The sequence below is a fragment of the Erpetoichthys calabaricus genome, chromosome 12, assembly GCF_900747795.2.
Source record: "Erpetoichthys calabaricus chromosome 12, fErpCal1.3, whole genome shotgun sequence".
NCBI lineage: Eukaryota > Metazoa > Chordata > Cladistia > Polypteriformes > Polypteridae > Erpetoichthys > Erpetoichthys calabaricus.
The window spans coordinates 1372114-1391915 of record NC_041405.2 but is presented as its reverse complement, the minus strand read 5'-3'; the positions used below and the strand labels follow the sequence as shown (position 1 = coordinate 1391915).

Genomic DNA, 19802 nt, shown 5'->3' with positions numbered 1-19802 from the left:
TATTAGAAATAAACTGGATACATTAGGATTAAAAGTCAAGACGGAGGTAAAAAGCTTAGGGGTAACTTGACTGTAATCCGAATTTTAAATCGCATGTTAATCAGATCACTAGGACAGCATTTTTTCCACTTAAGAAACATAGCAAAAGTTAGACCTCTTATATCACTGAAAGATGCTGAGAAATTAGTTCATGCGTTTGTTTTCAGTCGGCTAGATTACTGTAATGCACTCCTCTCAGGACTACCCAAAAAAGACATCAATCGTTTGCAACTAGTACAGAATGCAGCTGCTAGAATCCTAACCAGGAAAAGAAAATCTGAGCACATCTCTCCAGTTTTGATGTCACTACACTGGTTACCTGTGTCATTCAGGATTGACTTTAAAATTCTGTTTATGGTTTATAAAGCCTTAAATAATCTTACTCCATCTCACATATCGGAATGTCTGACGTCTTATATTCCAAATCGTAACCTCAGATCCTCAAATGAGTGTCTCCTTAGAATTCCAAGAGCAAAACTTAAAAGAAGTGGTGAGGCGGGCGGGTGACCTTCTGCTGTTAGGCACCTAAAATCTGGAATAGCCTGCCAGTAGGAATTCACCAGGCTGATACAGTGGAGCACTTTAAAAAAACTGCTGAAAACACATTACTGTAACATGGCCTTCTCATAACTTCACTGTAATTTAATCCTGATACTCTGTATATCCAATTCATTATCATAACTATTCATGGTGGCTCTGAAATCTGTACTAACCCCTACTCTCTCTTCGGTTTCCTTTTCCGGTGACCTTTTGGTGGTGGCCCATCTACTCAAAGCACCGTGATGTTCCTACATTGATGGATTAAAAACCAGAAGTCTGCATGACCATCAGCATCAAGTCCTTCCATGAGAACCTTAAATACAAAGAGGACTATTTCATTTATGTGAGGTAGAATGCCCAGAGGGGACTGGGTGGTCTCGTGGCCTGGAACCCCTACAGATTTTATTTTTGAGTTTTTTTTTTTTTTTTGTTTTTTCTGTCCCCCCTGGCCATCGGACCTTACTCTTATTCTATATTAAGAAATTAAAATAAGACAACATTAGTTATTTTGTCTTTTATTTTTCTTTTCTTCATTATGTAAAGCACTTTGAGCTACTGTTTGTATGACAATGTGCTATAGAAATAAATATTGTTGTTGTTGTTCAGAGCAGTGCAAAGTGGGAACACAAAGGCAAAGAACTGGTCCCAGAACAGGCCCTAGAAGTACCCCACAGATAACAGGGAGGATGACAAGGTGCCAAACGTACCCCAAATGCGGACCATTAAGCATGTTGTGGTGAATCGCGTCAAAGGCCGCACTCCGATCCAGCAGAATCAGCTCCGACGAGGGCAGACTCGTTCTATGAAACGTAATCCTCTCCCCTACCTTGAGATTCAGTCCAACGGTTAAAGCAGCGGGATGGGAAATATTTTCACCAGTGGTGGTGTTGAGGAGCCCCCCAGAGATGAAGAGGTCAAGCACTCCAAGTGGCCCACCCGGACCTCAATGGACAGGTCACAGTCACTTCCACCCAATCACATTCAGGTTCATCATGGGCACATAAGCCACTCCCTTGTGTCAGAATCAGGTCAAAAGGTCGACCCTCTATCACCCAAGTGCATCTGGTCAAAGGCCGTTAATCAGAAGTACCTCCATGTTTGGGGCCATCTGTAAAAAAAATGAGGCTAAAAGGGCCACTTTGAGGTCTTTAAAGCCTTCAAGGGGACCAGGGCCAATGCTGTGTTCAAGGCCTGTTGGAGATTTCGGAAGTCGCCTTGAGAGCTTTCACCTTTCCACTTCAGCACATCCTTGTAAATTTCTGATTGGAGTTTTGGAAGAAACAAACAGTTGCCATGAATTTGGTACTCACCCTGCAAACAAAGAAACTACACATCTCAATGAAAATAAAAGACCAGACAAGAGACACCAAAAGGCGTGTCAAGCTGCTCCAAATGTAATTCGACCACAAACACCCCGTTTCTGGGTTACAGTTTTGATTCACACGACAGGCTGAAGGGAAAGGTCAGTGAATTTGAGCAACTCAGAGCACCGACTCTGCACAATGTTCACGTAGAAACTTGGATTTAAAGATCGATAAGCCGATACAATCAATAAAAAGGGAAACACTCAGATCTGGGACCTCCGCCCTGCACAAAGCAGACGTCGTCAACGATAAGCCAAATGTCTAGTTTGTCAGCATGAAATCTGTGGAGGGTTATGAAGTGAGCTTTCAAGAACTCGCCACAACTGGATGGAAACTTCACACCTCCACTGCACGCAGCAGAAGGAAGCATCACGACAGCCATGGACAGCAACTTCTCTGACGATGCGAAGTCAGAAGGCGATTTTCTTCCATGCAGGGGAACGTAGTGAGCAGAACCAATCAAGGAAGGGCTATGGAATAAGAAGCAACAAATCAGAGCGCGATTAGAGTCTGCGTAGTCCAAACTCTCCGTTTTCACCCATTCACACTGCACCGCCGAGTTAACACCTTTATAACTTTTGAAAATGCTGGGGTAGCGTGGACGAAAGGTGAAAATGGAGACTAATACTGGCGCTTTGTAAATGAATATGTAGTAATGGGGATGGAGCCAACGCCAAGGCCCTGGAGCTGGGATGCTATAGTGCCCACCACACGGACAAGCAGAGAACAAAGCAAAACGCCCCCAAAAATCGATTAGACAAGCAGGAGCCCCACATGTTAGAAAACGTGGCTCAGGCCCTCGAGTCATTGAGGAGGCCAGCAAACCAACTAAACACGAGAGTCAGGATAAAAAAGGCACAGGCGGTCACAATCAAATGAGCGGCCAAGCGCACCTGTGTGTGTGTGTGTGTGTGTGTGTGCGCACATGACACACACAGGAAGGGAGCTCAGATTAAAAGGATCAGACGACTCCTCTGTCTTTTGTTTTGTCTTTAAATTGGGCGGCCGGGAGGGGACGGGAGGGCGGGCGGCAGATTAACGATTCTGCCCAGAAACACAAGCAGATATTGTTGGTTGGAAAACAAGGCTGCTGATAAAGGAGCCTTTTGTGCCATGCTGGCTGCTAAATAAATGGACCACATGCCAATTAATGCTTTTATCATTTAAAAAAAAAAAAAGGGGGGGGGGGGGAGCAGCATCAACCAAGCCCCCATTTTACTTCTTGAAAAATCTTAACTCTTGCAAATAAAAAGGCTGGACTGGGTAACATGACAGGTGCCCATCATTGTCTGCCTGTCTATCAATCAATCAAGTCAAGTTTTTAGCACAGCCAAGCCTTAGTGATAGAAGTGCTTATGCATACGGGCACCAAAGCTGGCAGCATGACTGACATGGTGCCCACTACACAAAATATAACAAGGCTTTCCATCATAATGCTTGTGCCACATTCCTTGGTTTCCGTCAGCATTCTAAACTGGCCCAGGACTCCAACAGTTGCCCACCCAGTTTAAAAGCAGTTCACGGGTACCACACATGCTAACCCACGTTCCTTCGCAACAAAATTCTTTGCCATGTCCAGTCCAGAAACATCGGACCAAATACACAGCGACTGACTCCCACACCTTGACCATTACCAGTTCTCAAAGTGCAGCTGCCATGGGGGTCCGTTTACTGAAGCAGTTCATTTTTGCTTCATATGCTGACAAGGTTGGAGTAATACTAGAATTCTGACCTTGGTACCAATAACAGCTTTCACACCCCAGTGCCAGAACTATACCAGGACCCCAGTTTCTTTGCCCCCCGACCCCCAAGTGTAGGCCGAGTGTACAAAGCAGCTGGCAGCAGTTGTCCATTATCTGCTTTGGTATCGTTGTGGTACCAGTGCTAAGGTGTCACAGCTGCTCACAATTTTAGTATAGATCCACCACTAATACCAGTATGGGGGAGTCCGAGTGCTGGTACCAAATGTAGCGCAACACTGGTATAGTACGGTGTCAGGACTTTGGTAGTTCTGTACTCTTTTGGTACCAGTATACCACGTAACACTAGCACTTAATTAGCACCCTCTGGAGGGGCAGCAGCTCAGCCAGACCACTTTGGGGGTCCCTTTTATGTGTGCAGATCACTCCATGTTGACAGCACAACTCCCAAACCTAATGAAAAGCCCAGTTCAGTCACACTGCCTACCTTGGCCAATGCGAGCTCCCATGTCACCCACAGCACTTCTCCTCCGTCAACTCCTCTGATGCCCTTTTGCACAGTTCACCTCTGCACCTCCTGTTGATCAGCAATACTAGACATGGTCCCCATTTTATTTGGATACACAATCAGTGGTCCAGTCTGTGTTCCTAGTCCAGGGGTATCCGACTCAGAACATGGAGGGCCACAGGTTTCCAATCCAGCCATTTTCTCTTCATTTGTAACCAATCACCAGTGCATGTTACTTTGCCTTGACTTTAATCAGCTTTCATTTTATTGGCTTCTTTAAAATGTGCTGCTGAACAATAATGAGATACAAAGCAAGTCAAAAGATGACCTGGCTAATTTACATCTCATTTGCATCCGTGTCTATTTCAATAAAAATATCACAATGAAAGAAACTTGAAAAATGCTGATCCGAAAAGATCTCAAAAAATATAAAAATCAGTTTTGGAAATGGCTGGTGCGAGAGAAAACACGAATGAAATAATGAGCTAAAGAGGAAACGGCTTGAAATGAAAATGGTGGCTCCTCCAGGGCACTTGGACATCCCTGACTTGGCTGTTCCTCTGGTGGCTTGCTTTGCATCTCATTGTTTGGCTGCAGTTTAAAGGGGGGGGGGGGGGGGGGGTTTGGAGAAACACAATTAGAGCAATTCACTCATAACCGAAGGCCAAGCCTTCTATTAAATTGGGGTTACAAAAAAAAAGTGGACAGAATAAAAACCTGCAGCCAGAATGTCAGCACTGATCCAACACTACCTCAGGCAGAGGAGCATCTCTTCTGTTTGTGAGGAGCGGCTTATTACTTGTGGCTCCATTCTGTACTCCCAGATAAACATTCCTTGGTCGCCAGCTCTCATGTGCACGGTGCCCACCCCTACAACTAAAGGCAAAGATCAAACCTGTATATCTGAGAGAGCCGTTGGGAATGTGACATTAGGTGACCAGCTCCATTGGGGCACACCACCGACTCGCTAAAAATTATGTAAACAAAAGCGATGACCAGAAATTGTTGGAAAAGTTGCATAAAAAAAAAAAATGTAATGTGACATGGTCTTAAGTCCTTCACACTCTGCCCCGCTTTGCGAACTCCTGGTCCTTGGGTACAAAACACATGAAATCAGTGCCCATCTAGATTTTGAGGCACAAGGAGTCTATTTGTGTTTCACAAGAGAAGTTACTGAATGTTCTAAATGCTGCATTGTAATGCTCAAGTATTCCCTCCTTGTTAGATTTTATTTATTTAGCCAACACCTTCATTAACAGCAACCTAAAAATTCTGCTACGAAGTTTAAAAAAAATTAAAAATAAAACAGCAAATCATGGATCTCAGGTTTAAGAGTGCAATGAAGCAGACAGCGTTTCAGTGTGGACAGGCGTAAACAGAATTCTGAAAAGGCCGAATCCAATTACTCGCCAGTTGTGTCTGCTCACTATGCGAGTTTATTCCCGATTGAATTCTGCTCAAAACAACATCACCTCATTCCCTGTCTGGTCACCCTTCGCTATATGTTGGAATGAGGGTTTCTTCTGCGGACATTACTGTTGGAGTGGTACGAATATCTCAACTTTGGCATCAACACCAGCTTTCAGACCTTGGTCCCAAAGCAAATAATGGACAACTCCAAAACCTCCCGTCTTACTCCAATCTCCCTGGCGCCTTATAGCACACACTGCTTATCCTTTTGATAGCCGTCCCCACATGATCCTGATCACGTCAAAGCAATGTGGGGGGTCCCCCGAATTCCTGATCCCACTGAAGCGTGTAGCTTCATTTCACAAATTTTACAAAACAGGTTTTTCCACAACTGTGATAGAGTGTTAAGGAAAGGGGGGTATTGAGTGGAAATCTGACATGCACTTCCAGTACCGAAAAATCCTATTGCACTAGTAGTGTACCATTTTAACATTTGGGTTTTTGTGGTACTTTTGCAGTGCAATCCTACTGGCCGAACACCCCTTAGTATCGCCAGTTTTAGGCAATGCCAGGTATGATTTTTAGAAACTGTGGTCAAGCGACTACTTCCACTGCATGCAAGAGTTGCCAGTCACCTGTACGCTCAACCCGCATGATCACGTTCAGTCCGATTGACATACCACGACATGGTGCTCAGCTTACACGTGTGCAATGCACACTCACAGCATAACGAATTTCAGAAAGTCTGATGGCGACATCAGAAAATGAGACTGCTCAAACTACAAGAGCGCCCAATTAAATATCTGACACGACACCTTCAGATGGTACCAGGGCCCAATCACAAATCGGGCATCACAACTCCTCGTGTACCGCATATGAAACTGAAACTCGGGCCGACTCAGAAAAATGATCAGTCTGCGACAGAAAATTGGGTTGAAAATGGTGCCAAAAACAAATCGCACCGTGTATGCCCAGTTTAAGACATCTGTGCTGCCTGCAGGCCCAGTGTAGATAGCTGACCTTGTTCCATGCGTTTTGTTGTTTTGGATGGAGATGCTTTTGTAAATGATGTGAAAATGCCGGTGTGGACGGAGATCGTTTAAAAGAAAACCTAGCAGTGTGGATGTACCCCGGGTAAAGAGTTCCAAGTAGGTTAGAAATGTAATGAATTAACTAGCCCAGTTTCTGGTCACCGGTGTGCCAGCCGCTCATCTCTTTCAAGCCTAATAAGACCACCTGATTGGTCTCTCCAGCACCCATTTCTAGGCTCCTTATTATCTCGTTCACATAACACAAGAGATCTCTCACTTACACGGGCTAACCAACGAGCGACATGTTGGCACACTCTGCTCTGTCGCCATGATCTGGGACTGTAAGCACTTTAACCTCACAACTTCTTCAATCGAGAATGGAAAAAGAGCTAAACAGTGCCATGAAGTCGAACAGATGATTACAGTCAACGGTCTCAAAAGCTTTTAGTAAATCAATCAAAGGGACAAAGCGGCATTCCTTACTACGCACACAGAACACACCATCTAATCAAAGCAGACGTTCGGCTGGTGCTGTAATTGGATTAAAATATCAATTTTAGAGAAGCACAAGAAAAGCAGACATTTCAGTCTCCCATTCATCACACCAGGCTTGAAAGGTCCGACGCTCGCTAACAAATACGTTTAAACTCTAATTTCTGCCCTAATCCATGTACCCCGTGTTGACCACAAAGTCCTCCCAGTCTCTGGTAATGCACTGCCATTGCACCAGCATCCCAGTTTGATATCATCTGCATGGATCGGACCACCAGTTGAGCCCCATTGCTCTTTGGGCCCAGTGTTAGAGCTGGAACGGTTTCAAAGTTCATACCAGCTTGAGACTGCAGCCCAGTAGCAGAACTGGTGCCATTTCAGAACCCAGGTCACACGCCAGTTCAGCCTCACTACTCTTCCCAGCACACACTTGTTGGGTCCTTTTTGTTCTGCCCACAAAGCATAAGGAAATGACTAACAAACATGTGACGTGGTGCCCCATGCTGCTCGGCCCCCATGATGGGGGATAATAACTAGCGACACACGCTAGGTATGGAGTTCCACCATGAAGAGATGTGCCAGCCAGTCGAACAGACAATTACAGTGCAGTCAATGGTGCTTTTAATAAATCAATACAAAGGAGAAAGCAGCACTGCGGACCCCTCACAGAACACACAACATCCAATCACAGAACGGTGCAGCAGGCCGATCAAAATATCAAGTTTAGGCAGGAAGGAGCCAAGCCGGGCAGGGCAGGTTTCCCCACTCCCAGTGCCAACAAACGATTGGCGCCCCACGTTGACCCCAGTTTGGTACAGCACAAGTGCGGACCCCCACCTGCAAATCAAACCCGATGTCACCCACCGGCGACCCCTTCAGGTACCACCCCATCTCACAGCCCCCCCGTAGATCAACAGTTCATTCATGGACAGGTCTTGATGGCTTCCATTGCAGTTAAAGAGTTTAGAAAATCCACACTTGCACTTTAGCAAAAAAATGTATTTTTAAAGAGTAGGAAATAACTTGAAAAAGAAGTTTTACCTTCATTTAGCAAAAATAAATAAAAATCTGCCAATGGGGTAAACAAAATTGACAAGACCTTTAAAAGAGCACAATGACCCGAGCAGCCCATAAACCACACGATACGGAAAGGCTCGACATTAAAACTTTTCACTTCCATTTCTTTTTATTCTTCTGCAGACTCAGAACTCACCCCAACCCCCGGAGAAAGGCGCTACAGAAACGGGAATACTCACCAGACCACTCCGAAGGCCCCGTATCCGATGGGCCGGTCAGGCTCCAGGTCGGCCGCGTTGGGCGCCTCGCTCCCCGGGTGAATGTGCTGAGGCTGCTGCGGCGCCGCCGACGCCACCACCGTCGCTGCCCCGCCGCCGGGGCCTCCTCCGGCCAGCGCGGCCGGGTTGCGGGGTGCTCCCGCGTCCACGGCCGGCACACTCGAGACCGGGGCGGCTCCCAGGCCCGCGGACGTGCCGGCGGCCGCAGCGCTGGAGGAGTTGGTCGGCAGGCAGAAAAACTTGGGGCCGAGGTCCGGGCCCGCGAAGAGACTGCCACACACAGAAGGGTGGCCCTGCCCCTGGAAAGCCATTTACAGCGCATAGAATGAAGAGGAACGAAAGAAAGGCGAGGCGCCACGGAGCGGCTCGAACCGAAATGCCGCGGCGAGTCCAAAACAAAAATGCATAAAAAGAAAAAAAAGAAACGACAACAACAACAAAAAAAAGAAAATGGGGGGAGCGTCGCGTCACACGCGACCGGGGGCCATCTGCCTGCTCTTCTTCTCCCCTCTAGAAGACCCGCTGCGGCTTAAAGGGGCCCGCAGGCGGCGGCGCCGGGGCTTCGGCCCCAGCTCGGCGGCGAGAAGAGGCGCGCGGCCATGTCGCTGCGTCCGGGGTGGGACAGAGACGACGACGGCGCCGACGACGCTACCGAGCCAGGGCTAGCATGTGCGGAAGGCCTCGGCGTTCAAACAATAAAGAAAACAAGAAAAAATAAATAAATAAAGCAATTGGTGACCCAAAAGAAAAAATCCACAGCCACCGGCGAAAACGGGAAAGATGAGCGAGCGAGCGAGCAGCGCAGGCCGGCGGAGCGGCGCCGTTTAAAGAGCCGAGGCGGCGCAGGAGCACGAGCGAGTGGGGGAGGGGCGGGGGGCAGACAATGGACCCGAAGACTCGCGCCGCGGCCAGGGAGAGGAGAGTGGAGTGTGGTGGAGTGGTGCCTGTCAGGAGACACCAGGGGGAGAACGAGAGACGAGGTGCGGGCCACTGGGGACACAGGCAGGGGACACACACACACGGCGCTGACTGGCACCTGTCAACAAGACAGAAAATAAGAGGGGCAGGCGAGGGACACTGCGGACACAGGCAGGGGACACACACACACAGTGCAGACTGGCACCTGTCAACAAGACAGAAAATAAGAGGGGCAGGCGAGGGACACTGGGGACACAGGCAGGGGACACACACACACAGTGCAGACTGGCACCTGTCAACAAGACAGAAAATAAGAGGGGCAGGCGAGGGAAACTGGGGACACACACACAGTGCTGACTGGCACCTGTCAACAAGACAGAAAATAAGAGGAATGGGCAAAGGACACTGGGGACAGAGGCAGGGGACACACACACACGGTGCAGACTGGCACCTGTCAACAAGACAGAAAATAAGAGGGGCGGGCGAGGGACACTGGGGACACAGGCAGGGGACACACACACACAGTGCAGACTGGCACCTGTCAACAAGACAGAAAATAAGAGGGGCGGGCGAGGGACACAGGGGACACAGGCAGGGGACACACACACACGGTGCTGACTGGCACCTGTCAACAAGACAGAAAATAAGAGGAATGGGCAAAGGACACTGGGGACACAGGCAGGGGACACACACACACGGTGCTGACTGGCACCTGTCAACAAGACAGAAAATAAGAGGAATGGGCAAAGGACACTGGGGACACAGGCAGGGGACACACACACACGGTGCTGACTGGCACCTGTCAACAAGACAGAAAATAAGAGGAATGGGCAAAGGACACTGGGGACACAGGCAGGGGACAAACACACACGGTGCTGACTGGCACCTGTCAACAAGACAGAAAATAAGAGGAATGGGCAAAGGACACTGGGGACACAGGCAGGGGACACACACACACGGCGCTGACTGGCACCTGTCAACAAGACAGAAAATAAGAGGAATGGGCAAAGGACACTGGGGACACAGGCAGGGGACACACACACACAGTGCAGACTGGCACCTGTCAACAAGACAGAAAATAAGAGGGGCAGGCGAGGGACACTGGGGACACAGGCAGGGGACACACACACACGGTGCAGACTGGCACCTGTCAACAAGACGAAAAATAAGAGGGGCGGGCAGGGGACACACACAGAGTGCTGATTCGCACCTGTCAACAAGACGAAAAATAAGAGGGGCGGGCAGGGGACACTGGGGACACACACACAGTGCTGATTCGCACCTGTCAGAGTCAGTTTTGGAAGTGCTGGGTGTGGGACACCGAGGACAAACAAGTAGGATCGTCTGGGGGACCACACAGCGGTATGACTGGCACCCATCAAGGGAAGAGAGACGAGTAAGGTGGAGGGTAAAGAAAGCCTGTCGTAAGACAGTAGGGGGAGAACGTGAGACGACAAGCCCATGGTGGAGGTGCTGGGTGTACAACACTGAGGACGGAGGCAGTCCAGGGGACCACACGGTGGAGATTGGCACCTGTCAGGAGAGGGGAAAAAAAAAAGGGGAGTGACACTTGTCAACATGAACACTGGGGACAGAGGAAGGAAACTGTTAAGAGGCTCCAGCTGGAGCAACAGAGGAGAGGATCCCATGGTGGAGATGCTGGGTGAAGGACATTAGGGACAGAGATGGGGGACCAATTGGGCAACCTATATAAGTATACAGTGTTGAGTGGCACCTGTCAAGAGAGACAAGTGTGTGATGGACACCTGTCAATAAGGACACTGGGGACAGAGAAGAGGGCCTGTCAAGTGACAGTAGGGGAAGAAATGAGACAAGGAGCCTTTTGAGAGCCAGCAGGACACTTCAGGGGACAAAGAAAAATATACAATGGTGAGTGGCACCTGTCAAGAGCCACCAGTGGGTGAACTTCACCGGTTAGCATAGACCCTGTGGACTGGAGAAAGAGACACCAGGAGGAGAGAAGAGCTACGGGAAGCCACTCGAGAAGTGGTGGGCAAAGGACATCGTCAAGGAGACACTCAGTGGACCAAGAGGACATTTTGCAGAAAAATACTGCAGTGGACTGAGAGGACAACATGACAAGGGACACACAAAAAAAGGGGAGGGGGAAGAGACAGTAGTGAGTGGCAGGGGAGACTCTGGGGACAGATAGAGAGCCCATCAGGAGACTGGTGAGAGATGAAGACCAGTAAAGAGCAGTCGGGATGGATTGACAAAGAGAGAGACCCCATAAGAGGGGGGCTATTGTTGAGAAGGGTGCCTACCAAAGAGAGAGACCGTAAGGAAAGCAAACAAGAAGTCTGGCAAGTGATGGCAGAGTGTGCCAGTGGGTGCAGTTGTGGCATACAGTAGTGGCACACACACACACATTTACAAGCCATGTTCACTTTAGTTTTATTAAGGGGTTTCTTCCGTACCATCATTTGCAACTTTTCAAATGGTTACAATAATTTAAAAGACAAGATACAAAGTCAAGCACAACACAACAGGACCATTTCATTTATAAAAAATTAAAAACAGAATCGCAAAGGAACATAAAAAAGAACACAAATTAGTTTAAAAAATGACAGAAATGCAACATTTTATTCTTCTGATGTCCTCCTCCTCTTCCTCATGCAAAGGGTAATTTTGGGATACAAGAGTAGCTGAACCACACGTGTTGGCATATAGCGCCTTGCACTACCACCACCAGACTGGGTACAGCCCCGCCCCAGCAGCTGCCAACTGTTTTCATGTCCTGATGGTCAGCTGCGGTGGTCTTAGGGGGTCAAGGTTATGGGTACGTACCTGTGGAGTTCCACAATCAATAAATACAAAAACTTTAGTGGCAGGTTATTCCAAAAAGTAAAATGTGAACAGGGTGCATTTGGGGGGGGGTCACAGCACTCTAAGAGGTTCACCAACCCAGTGGGCGCCCCCCTCCACATCCCTGGAAGCTGACTGCCCACCTTGGGAATGTTCAGGGGTGTGGGAACCATTAGTTGGCAGCCTTTGAGGTCACCATGCGGATACCCCTCCTGGCCAGCAGGGGGGGGTGGGGGGTGGTTAGCTGGGTCTGGGCACACACAGGCAGTTTAGTCTTTGAAGACAGCCTGATGCCCATGTGGCCTTTCATCATGCATAATGTGTCGTCGAACATGGATCCTGCGCACCCGCTTCTCTCGGCCCCTCTCGTCCTCTTCCTCGGGCAGGAGGCCCAGGGCTGAGGATTCCAGCACAGCAGACGCCATACTGGATGCCCGGCCACTCTCGTAGATCAGAATATTGAGGGTTTCCTCAAAGATCCGAGCTTCTGGGAACTCGACCTACAGGAGACAGACAGGTGGAAACCGATGAGCAGTGGGCACCCACGGGGGCGGCCAGCCGGCCAATCACTGCCACCTCATCCACTCCCTCACCTTGGTCTGTTTCTTCTCTGTTGCGTAGACGATGGAGGTGCAGCACACTTCGGCGATCTTGCGCCCTTCCCCGTAAAAGGACCAGCAGCATATTTCATCGCCCAAGACGTCTTTGATGAAGAGGATGCGGCCATTGAAACGCAATGCCAGCTTGTCAAAGAGCTCAATGTTTTTCAGCAGATTGTCGTCAGAGTTGCTGAATTGAGAGAGAGAGACAGACAGACCGACATTGAGGGACTCATCCGATGGGACCACCAGCACCTGAAAAAGGCCCACCATGCTTACCTTGTGTAGGAATACTTGTTGTTACTCCTGTTGTGCTGCAGCTTGACGACGGGCTGTTAAGACATAAACAAAATTAAAAAACAGCCCAGTGAGCGGACAACAGGGCACATCGGGCGAGGCTGGACACTCACCTTGTTGCACGAGGAGATGACCTTCCGTTCTTCTTTGGGGGAAGTGATCATGGGGATACGGCACACCGGATCATAGCCTTCACTCTTTTGCTGTAGGGACAAGAGGGCTAATGTGAAGTGGCGAAAGAAAGAGAGAGGAAAACTGGCATGACAAGATAGCTGCCCACCTGTAGAGCAGTTTGGCAGGCTTCAGTCAGGCCTTGGATCAGGTAGAAGCGGGCCTCGGCCAGGATCTCCTCCAGTTCTTTGGGAGCATTCGGGAGTGGCACGGTGCCGTCACGTAGGTAATTCAGCACTGTGCCAAAGTGTTTGCCACTGCGATCGATCAGGATAAAGCCTACGGAGAGACCGAGACAACAGTGAGCACTGGGCAGACGACCGCGCAGACGAACAGAATGGCGGGTACTCCTCACCTTCACTGTCGGTCAATACTTCCATGCGCCCGCTAAACATGGCTCGCAGCATCGTGTCGTGTTTGGTCAGCGTCTGCACGGTGGTGTAGTGAAGGGAGCCGCCCACATTGAGCTTCACATACTTACTGCTGGCGAACGGAAGGGGCTTGAGCTCGTAGGACAGGGGGGTGGCCGTGGACATGGTGGCAGCCGCCACAGGCAACAGCTCTGGCATGTTCCCGGCGCCCCCACTCGCCCCAGTACACTCCCCCAGTGAGCAGCATGTGGCCTCAGCAGACATGGTGAGCCACCTGTAGAGATATGAAAGAAAACGATATGCTTGTTCATCAGAGTGCTGTGAAAAACTATTTGCCCCCTTCCTCATATTCTCCGTTTCTGAACATTTCAACTGAAGGAGGACCTCAGGCCTGGAGACAGAAGACAGCATTAGAGAAAGGGAACGCGAGTGAACACACAATACAGCTTTAAAAAAATATTACGTTGTTTAGTCAAAGAACAAAAGTTATCTAAACACCCCAATCACCCATGTGAAAAAGTAATTGCCCCCATAGTTTCAATGCTTGGTTCCAATGGCCTTAGCAAACAACAAACTAAAGGATTCCTGCAATGTGATTATTAGCCTTTCACATCAGAGTTGAGGAGCCCACTCCTCTTTGGAGGACCACTTTAATTCAGATACACCAGTAGGTCTGCGAGTGCCAACTGCTCATTTCAGCATCTTCATTGGGTTCAAGTCAGGACTTTGCCAAGGCCACTGTAAATGTTCAGAGCCAATTCAGTTGTAGGCTTCCTCGTTTGGCTCCTTGTCCTGCTGCATCACCCAATGATGCTTCCGCTTGACATCACAGACAGTTTCCTCAAGAATATTCTGGTAAAATGCACAACTCACAGTTTGCTCCATAATGGCAGGCCTTCTAAAGCATCTTGTACACCATCACCCCCCCATTAGGTGTTACTGTTGGTCTTTTGTTCTTACTGTCCAATGTCAGACATGGTACGTTGTATGTTGTCCAAAGAGGTCTGCCATTACTCCACACATCTTGGAGATCATGCAGGTGTTCCTTTGCACTGATGTTCACCTAAAACCCATTTTTCCTCAGCCTCTTTCTTACTAAGGAATCTTGAACACGGACCTTTGCTGAGGTGCGACACATCTTCAGGTTCTCTGGATGTTCTTCTGGCACAGTCTTCTCGAGGGAGTAGTCGCTGTGCCATATGGGGGTCATTCTGGCAGGCCCGCTGTCCCAAATGTTCTCCCTTTGGCAATAATGGAGTCCCAGTGCCTTAGAGATGAACTTGAAGCCCTATCTTGACAGAACTATCAACAACTTTCTTCTTCGTTGTGTCTTCTGGAACTTTCTGAGAATGAGGCCTAGTGGTCTTCTAGAAACCTCACGGTGACGACTTCCACCATCGAGGTGAGGGTCAGTACGGGGCGAGCTTTACATTACATGGCTGGCCCAACGGACTTTAGTCACCGGTTGGAATGAGGTGCTGGAAAACGTTACGACTTAAATATACTTAAGGAGCAATTTACAACTGGCGTTACTGTAGATGTTTAGTTTGGTACCCTTTATTACATCTAAAGAGCTGAAGCAATTCATGGCATCAAATATGACAGAGGATATCAGGAAGGGGGCAAACATTTTCTCACACCACTTTATGAACAGCCATCCTGTGGCGAGGTGTCGTCTCAGCCTTTGCTCCAAATGTTGGATTCGATTTCCAGGAAAGCTCCAATTTGCATCTGTCCAACTCCTGGCCTAAAGACGAGAAAGCGGCGGCCATCACACCTTCTAGTCCTACAATCCCAGTGTGCATTGCTCTCTCGGCCATTCGCGTCAGGGCATCAAATTCTCTTTGTTACTTCTGATTGTCGTGAGCTCACCGTGAGCAGCGCCACATAAAAACCCAAGCGCTAATTTGCCTTTTTAAAAGGACTTACCTTCCCCGTGAAGCATATGGGACACAATAAGATGGCCACTTCCTGGCTGCCTTGGTGTCCTGCTCTCTCTCCCCATCCACTCCCTGCTTTTATTGCCGTGACGTAGGGCACCGCTTGGGGTTACGCAAACTTATCTAAACAGACTTCTTAAGGGAGTGGAAGTGCAACGTCTGGGCTAAACAAACGGACGCCCCCCACCCCCCTAACACGTCACCGTGCCGGCTGAAGTTCAGAGGTCTCCCAGAAGACTTTATTCTGAGTGCTTCCTCAACGTGGGCAGCTTGTGTGAAATGGCAGGTCAAGAGTATCCTAACATTGTCACTGGAGCTTCAGGTTGTCCTAGTCAAGCTGGAAACCACCATGAGCAGGGTGCCAGTCCACCTCACAAAAGCGCAGTGTGGAATCGCCGATTAACGTAACCTGCATGTCCACAGTGAGGGGAACCACCACACAAACACGGGGGGGAAAGCACAGACTCCACACCCAGCAATAAGGGTACATCGACACTGCTACCCTTAGATTGGTCAATGGAGGCTTTAAACACAATGACCTCGGTCAGGTGGCACAGTGGTAGTGCCAGATTGTGGGTTTGCTTCCCAGGTCCTCCTTGTGTGGAGAGCACAGCGCTATAAGACTTATTATTATTGTCACCTACAAAAGTATCTCCACTCCCACTAAAAACGCTGCTCACCTACACGGGGCAGGCGCGGGTCACAAGACAGAGGGAGAGGAAGGGCCCTCCTTGAAGGGCTGCCCGGTTTTTGTGCACGTATGCAGCATTCAGCGCCACGGAAGGCAACTCCTCTGTGCTGCAATACGTTTGCCTTCTCTGACGGGTGACCACCCGGGGCGGGATACGATCAGGTAAGGGCCACATTATCAGCACAAGCCAATCGGAGCGCGATTTGAGTCGGGCTTTTCAAAATGCTACGTTTTCTCCCGCCTACACCGAAACTCCGGGCTGCGTTTTCAAGAACATACGACTCTGAGGAGCTCCTTCAAAAGTCTGTTTACTGCGGCTAAAAATGCCTGGGCAGTGTTAGTGAAAGACATAAACCGAGACCGCATTTTTAAACCAATAAAAAGAGAAGAAGAACGGTGGATGTAGCGTAATACCGTACACTCAGTACGTGAAACAATACTGGCCCACTAAACTGACAACAGAGGGGCTGAAAAGCCCCCTTCAGACAAAAAGAGGGGAAACCCCTACAGGATTGGTCTTGTCAGGGGCTCTCCGAGTGGCCACACAAAGGTGACAGACAAGCAGGTCAGCCACCCTACCGAGGATTTGATAGAATAACCGCCTGTGTAGTTCGGCCCGGACAGTTCGGACCTCAAAGTGGTTCTGAAGCAAATAACAGAAAACCAAAGGCATTTTACAGCATAACACCCCCAACACACTCTGAAAATGACATGTAAAAAAAAACAAAAACAAATTACGTACATTTGGGTAAAAATCAAAACACTTGGGTCCCCCCTCCAATCCTGGTGATCAATGACAAAGTGTGAGGGGCTTGAAAACGTACCATTTACTTCCAGCAGCAAAATTAAAGAAAACCTAAAGGTACCTTAGCAATTTACAAGGCGCTTCTGTACTCTGAATACCGGCACACCCGTGGAGTTTATTACAATATAGAAATTAGATTTAGGCCCCCGATACAAACCGACTAGTGCGGCAGAATCACAAAATTCAATGAGACTGGATTGAATCATTTACCCATAATTCCTGTCTACTGTAGCCATGCAAAGAAAACAAGATCACCATCCGTGGAGTCGAGGCACAGTGTGACGACTATGGAGAATGGGCCAGGAGTGAAGGTGAAGGGTAAAATCCAAGAGGGTGGAAAACAAGAGAAGAGCGGTATCTGCAGAAAACCCATTTGAGAAATGCTTTATACTTTAAATCAGCCTTTAATTATCATCATCAATATTGTTGTATCCTATAATATCCTCCCCATATGTCCAGGACAAGCAGGCAGCCATAGCTATAATATGAGGGAGGCGGGGGGAACCCAAAAACGGTCAATAGCATGGGGTTAGCGATTGAAGATGCTGCTGGGTACCATATGCCAGTTTATTCATTCTGCCGAGTGGCATTGTGCCACGTTGATCACATACGCATTTCTGGCATTTACTTCACAATCACGCAGGAGACTTTGGAGATTTCTTTTTTTTCTCCAAACGACCGTGGCAGAGTTTCAAGAGACGACGCCACTGGCCTCCAAACTCCACAGATCTCAATCCAGTCGAGCCTCGGTGAGATGTGCTGGAAAAACAATTCCGACTCATGGAGGCTTCAGCTCGCAACATGCGGGATTGAAAGGATCTTTTGCTAACGTCAGGACACCTTCAGAGGGTTTGTGGGGTCCAGGCCTGGATGGGTCAGCGCTCTTTTAGCAGCCTATGGGGGACCCACACAAGATTAGGCGGGCGCTCTCGATGTTGTTTTTTTTTCCCTTTTTAATATTTTCCGTGGATTGTTGTGCTGCTCCCACTTGTAATTCTGAAAACTAAGTATGGAGGTTCATCAAGTCAAGTTATGAGATGTTCTAACGGTATAAGTTAGTATTTTTATAAGCACTGCCCAGCAGCTTAAGCATCACTAGCTAGTGGCTCACATGTAGGACGGTTTAATGCAGTTGAGAAAGTGGTGCGGTAAGCAGAGATAAAAAGGGAAGGGTACACGGCAGACGGAAAAATGAAACAACAACAAACAAACAAAGGGATGGAATAAGAAAAAGAAAAACCAAATCATGAGGACAGCAGTGTGGGGAGAACTCCGATTTGAGAATGTCACAATGAACAGCATTGGCTCTGCTGATCTACGCGAGGGCGCCAGGACTGATGGCGGTCATCGAGCTTTGGGGCCCAGCACAATTCGAGTTTGCCGATTAACTTTCAGAGAAAGCTGAAGAAAACGGAGAGCCACCACAGGCAGGAGGAACAGTGGATACCGAGAGCTGCAGCATTGGTGTTGACAGGGCAGACCGGGGACCCCGTTGGGAGAGGCGATGTGATGATCTCGTCTCCCGAGTGATGTGCGGGAACTGATGAAAGTGGCAGACCAAGCTGGAGGGATTTGCTCCAGAGTCCTGGCGATGAAAACGGAATTTGTTTTGGATGGGTTTTCTTTAGATTGTAACCATTTTTTATTTATTTATTTCCCTCCTTAAGATATTGGTTTTTCTGGCACGAATTTAAAAGGTGTATTTATTAAACGACTTTGCATGCATTGCGACACATTAATTCTTTGGGCCTTTAATAAACACGGTCCACGTTTTCGCAGGTTTGCCCCATCACTTTCTACGGGTCCAGTTTAGTTATATACTTCATGATGGCCCAACACGGGCAGGTGCCCACAGCTGCTACCACATTAAGAACCGTAATATTCGGTTTGCAGTGATGTCATAAATACGTCCCGAGACTTTTCAGGCTATGACTTTAATAATGGCACTGAAGAGGGACGCCACGGTGTTTTATGTCGATTAGCAGATACAAGTAAGAATTGTACTTTGTACACGTGTCAGTAATGAGCCTACAACCGGAATATCGTCCGCTGGACACAGTACGGTAAAGCGCGTACCTGCGCGTTTAGCCAACATACAAAAATGCTGGACCCGTGAAGCAGTACCACTAACCACAGCGCCACCGTGTCGCCCACACTGTAAATCTCCAACACTTTATTTATTTATTTACTCATTTAAAGTTAACCCCGTATGAGTTAACGCGCCCTGTGATGAAGCAACGCCGGCAAAGCCACAGACAATCCTACCGAGCTGGATTAAGCGGGCTCGAGAATGGGATCGATGAATCCCCGCTGCTGCCCTCGACTCTGTATCTCACCTGAACCGTATGTCTCACACGGTCCCCTTCTAACCACTCGTACACTTTTGTCGATCGGACTGGTTAAATTTACAAGCAGTTTTCAACGTGCGAGTCACAAATTGTGCTTTATTACGTTCCTTTCTGCGTACTCTACATTCTTTCTCGGTGACAACCCATAAGGACGTTTCTTTCTGTATTCCGTTATCCTGACTCGGCTGCCCTACGGAAACTCCTTTCTTAGCCTAAACTCTACCCCCGAATCAGACGACTGTACACCGACCTGCCCTCCCCTGACAATTTCATTTCACGGCGCCACTGTGTCGATGATTTACCTGCGATTCCAGTCGTACTCTCCACAGCAACAAACACAGGAAGCAGTCCTTTCATGGGTTGGACCTGGCGCTCCTTGACACCACAATTGGTTATATTCTCTGTCGCTCAGACGTTGGCTTAACAGAATACGAAATTGCATTGGTTCTTAGTGTAT

At 48.6% G+C, this 19802-nt stretch overlaps 3 protein-coding genes across 3 annotated transcripts in view; all 3 read right to left on the bottom strand.

The window, feature by feature from the left end:
* Positions 1-9222, bottom strand: part of nlk1 (nemo-like kinase, type 1) — an 18891-nt gene extending 9669 nt beyond the window's left edge. Inside the window, 1 exon segment of the mRNA XM_028814800.2 lies at positions 8341-9222. Within this exon segment, the coding sequence (XP_028670633.2) occupies positions 8341-8690 (350 nt within the window). The 5' untranslated portion in view covers positions 8691-9222.
* LOC127529842 (keratin-associated protein 10-4-like) lies at positions 9028-12296 on the bottom strand. Its single transcript, XM_051934831.1, has 4 exons — positions 12267-12296; positions 10580-10830; positions 9662-10357; positions 9028-9415 (listed from the first exon to the last, which is right to left on the bottom strand). The coding sequence occupies exons 1-4, from the start codon at positions 12294-12296 to the stop codon at positions 9028-9030; spliced, it is 1365 nt and encodes a 454-aa protein (XP_051790791.1).
* Positions 11696-19802, bottom strand: LOC114661645 (BTB/POZ domain-containing adapter for CUL3-mediated RhoA degradation protein 1-like). Its single transcript, XM_028814799.2, has 7 exons — positions 19648-19802; positions 13546-13835; positions 13300-13469; positions 13133-13222; positions 13002-13054; positions 12717-12912; positions 11696-12623 (listed from the first exon to the last, which is right to left on the bottom strand). The coding sequence occupies exons 1-7, from the start codon at positions 19785-19787 to the stop codon at positions 12393-12395; spliced, it is 1170 nt and encodes a 389-aa protein (XP_028670632.2). The 5' UTR covers positions 19788-19802; the 3' UTR covers positions 11696-12392.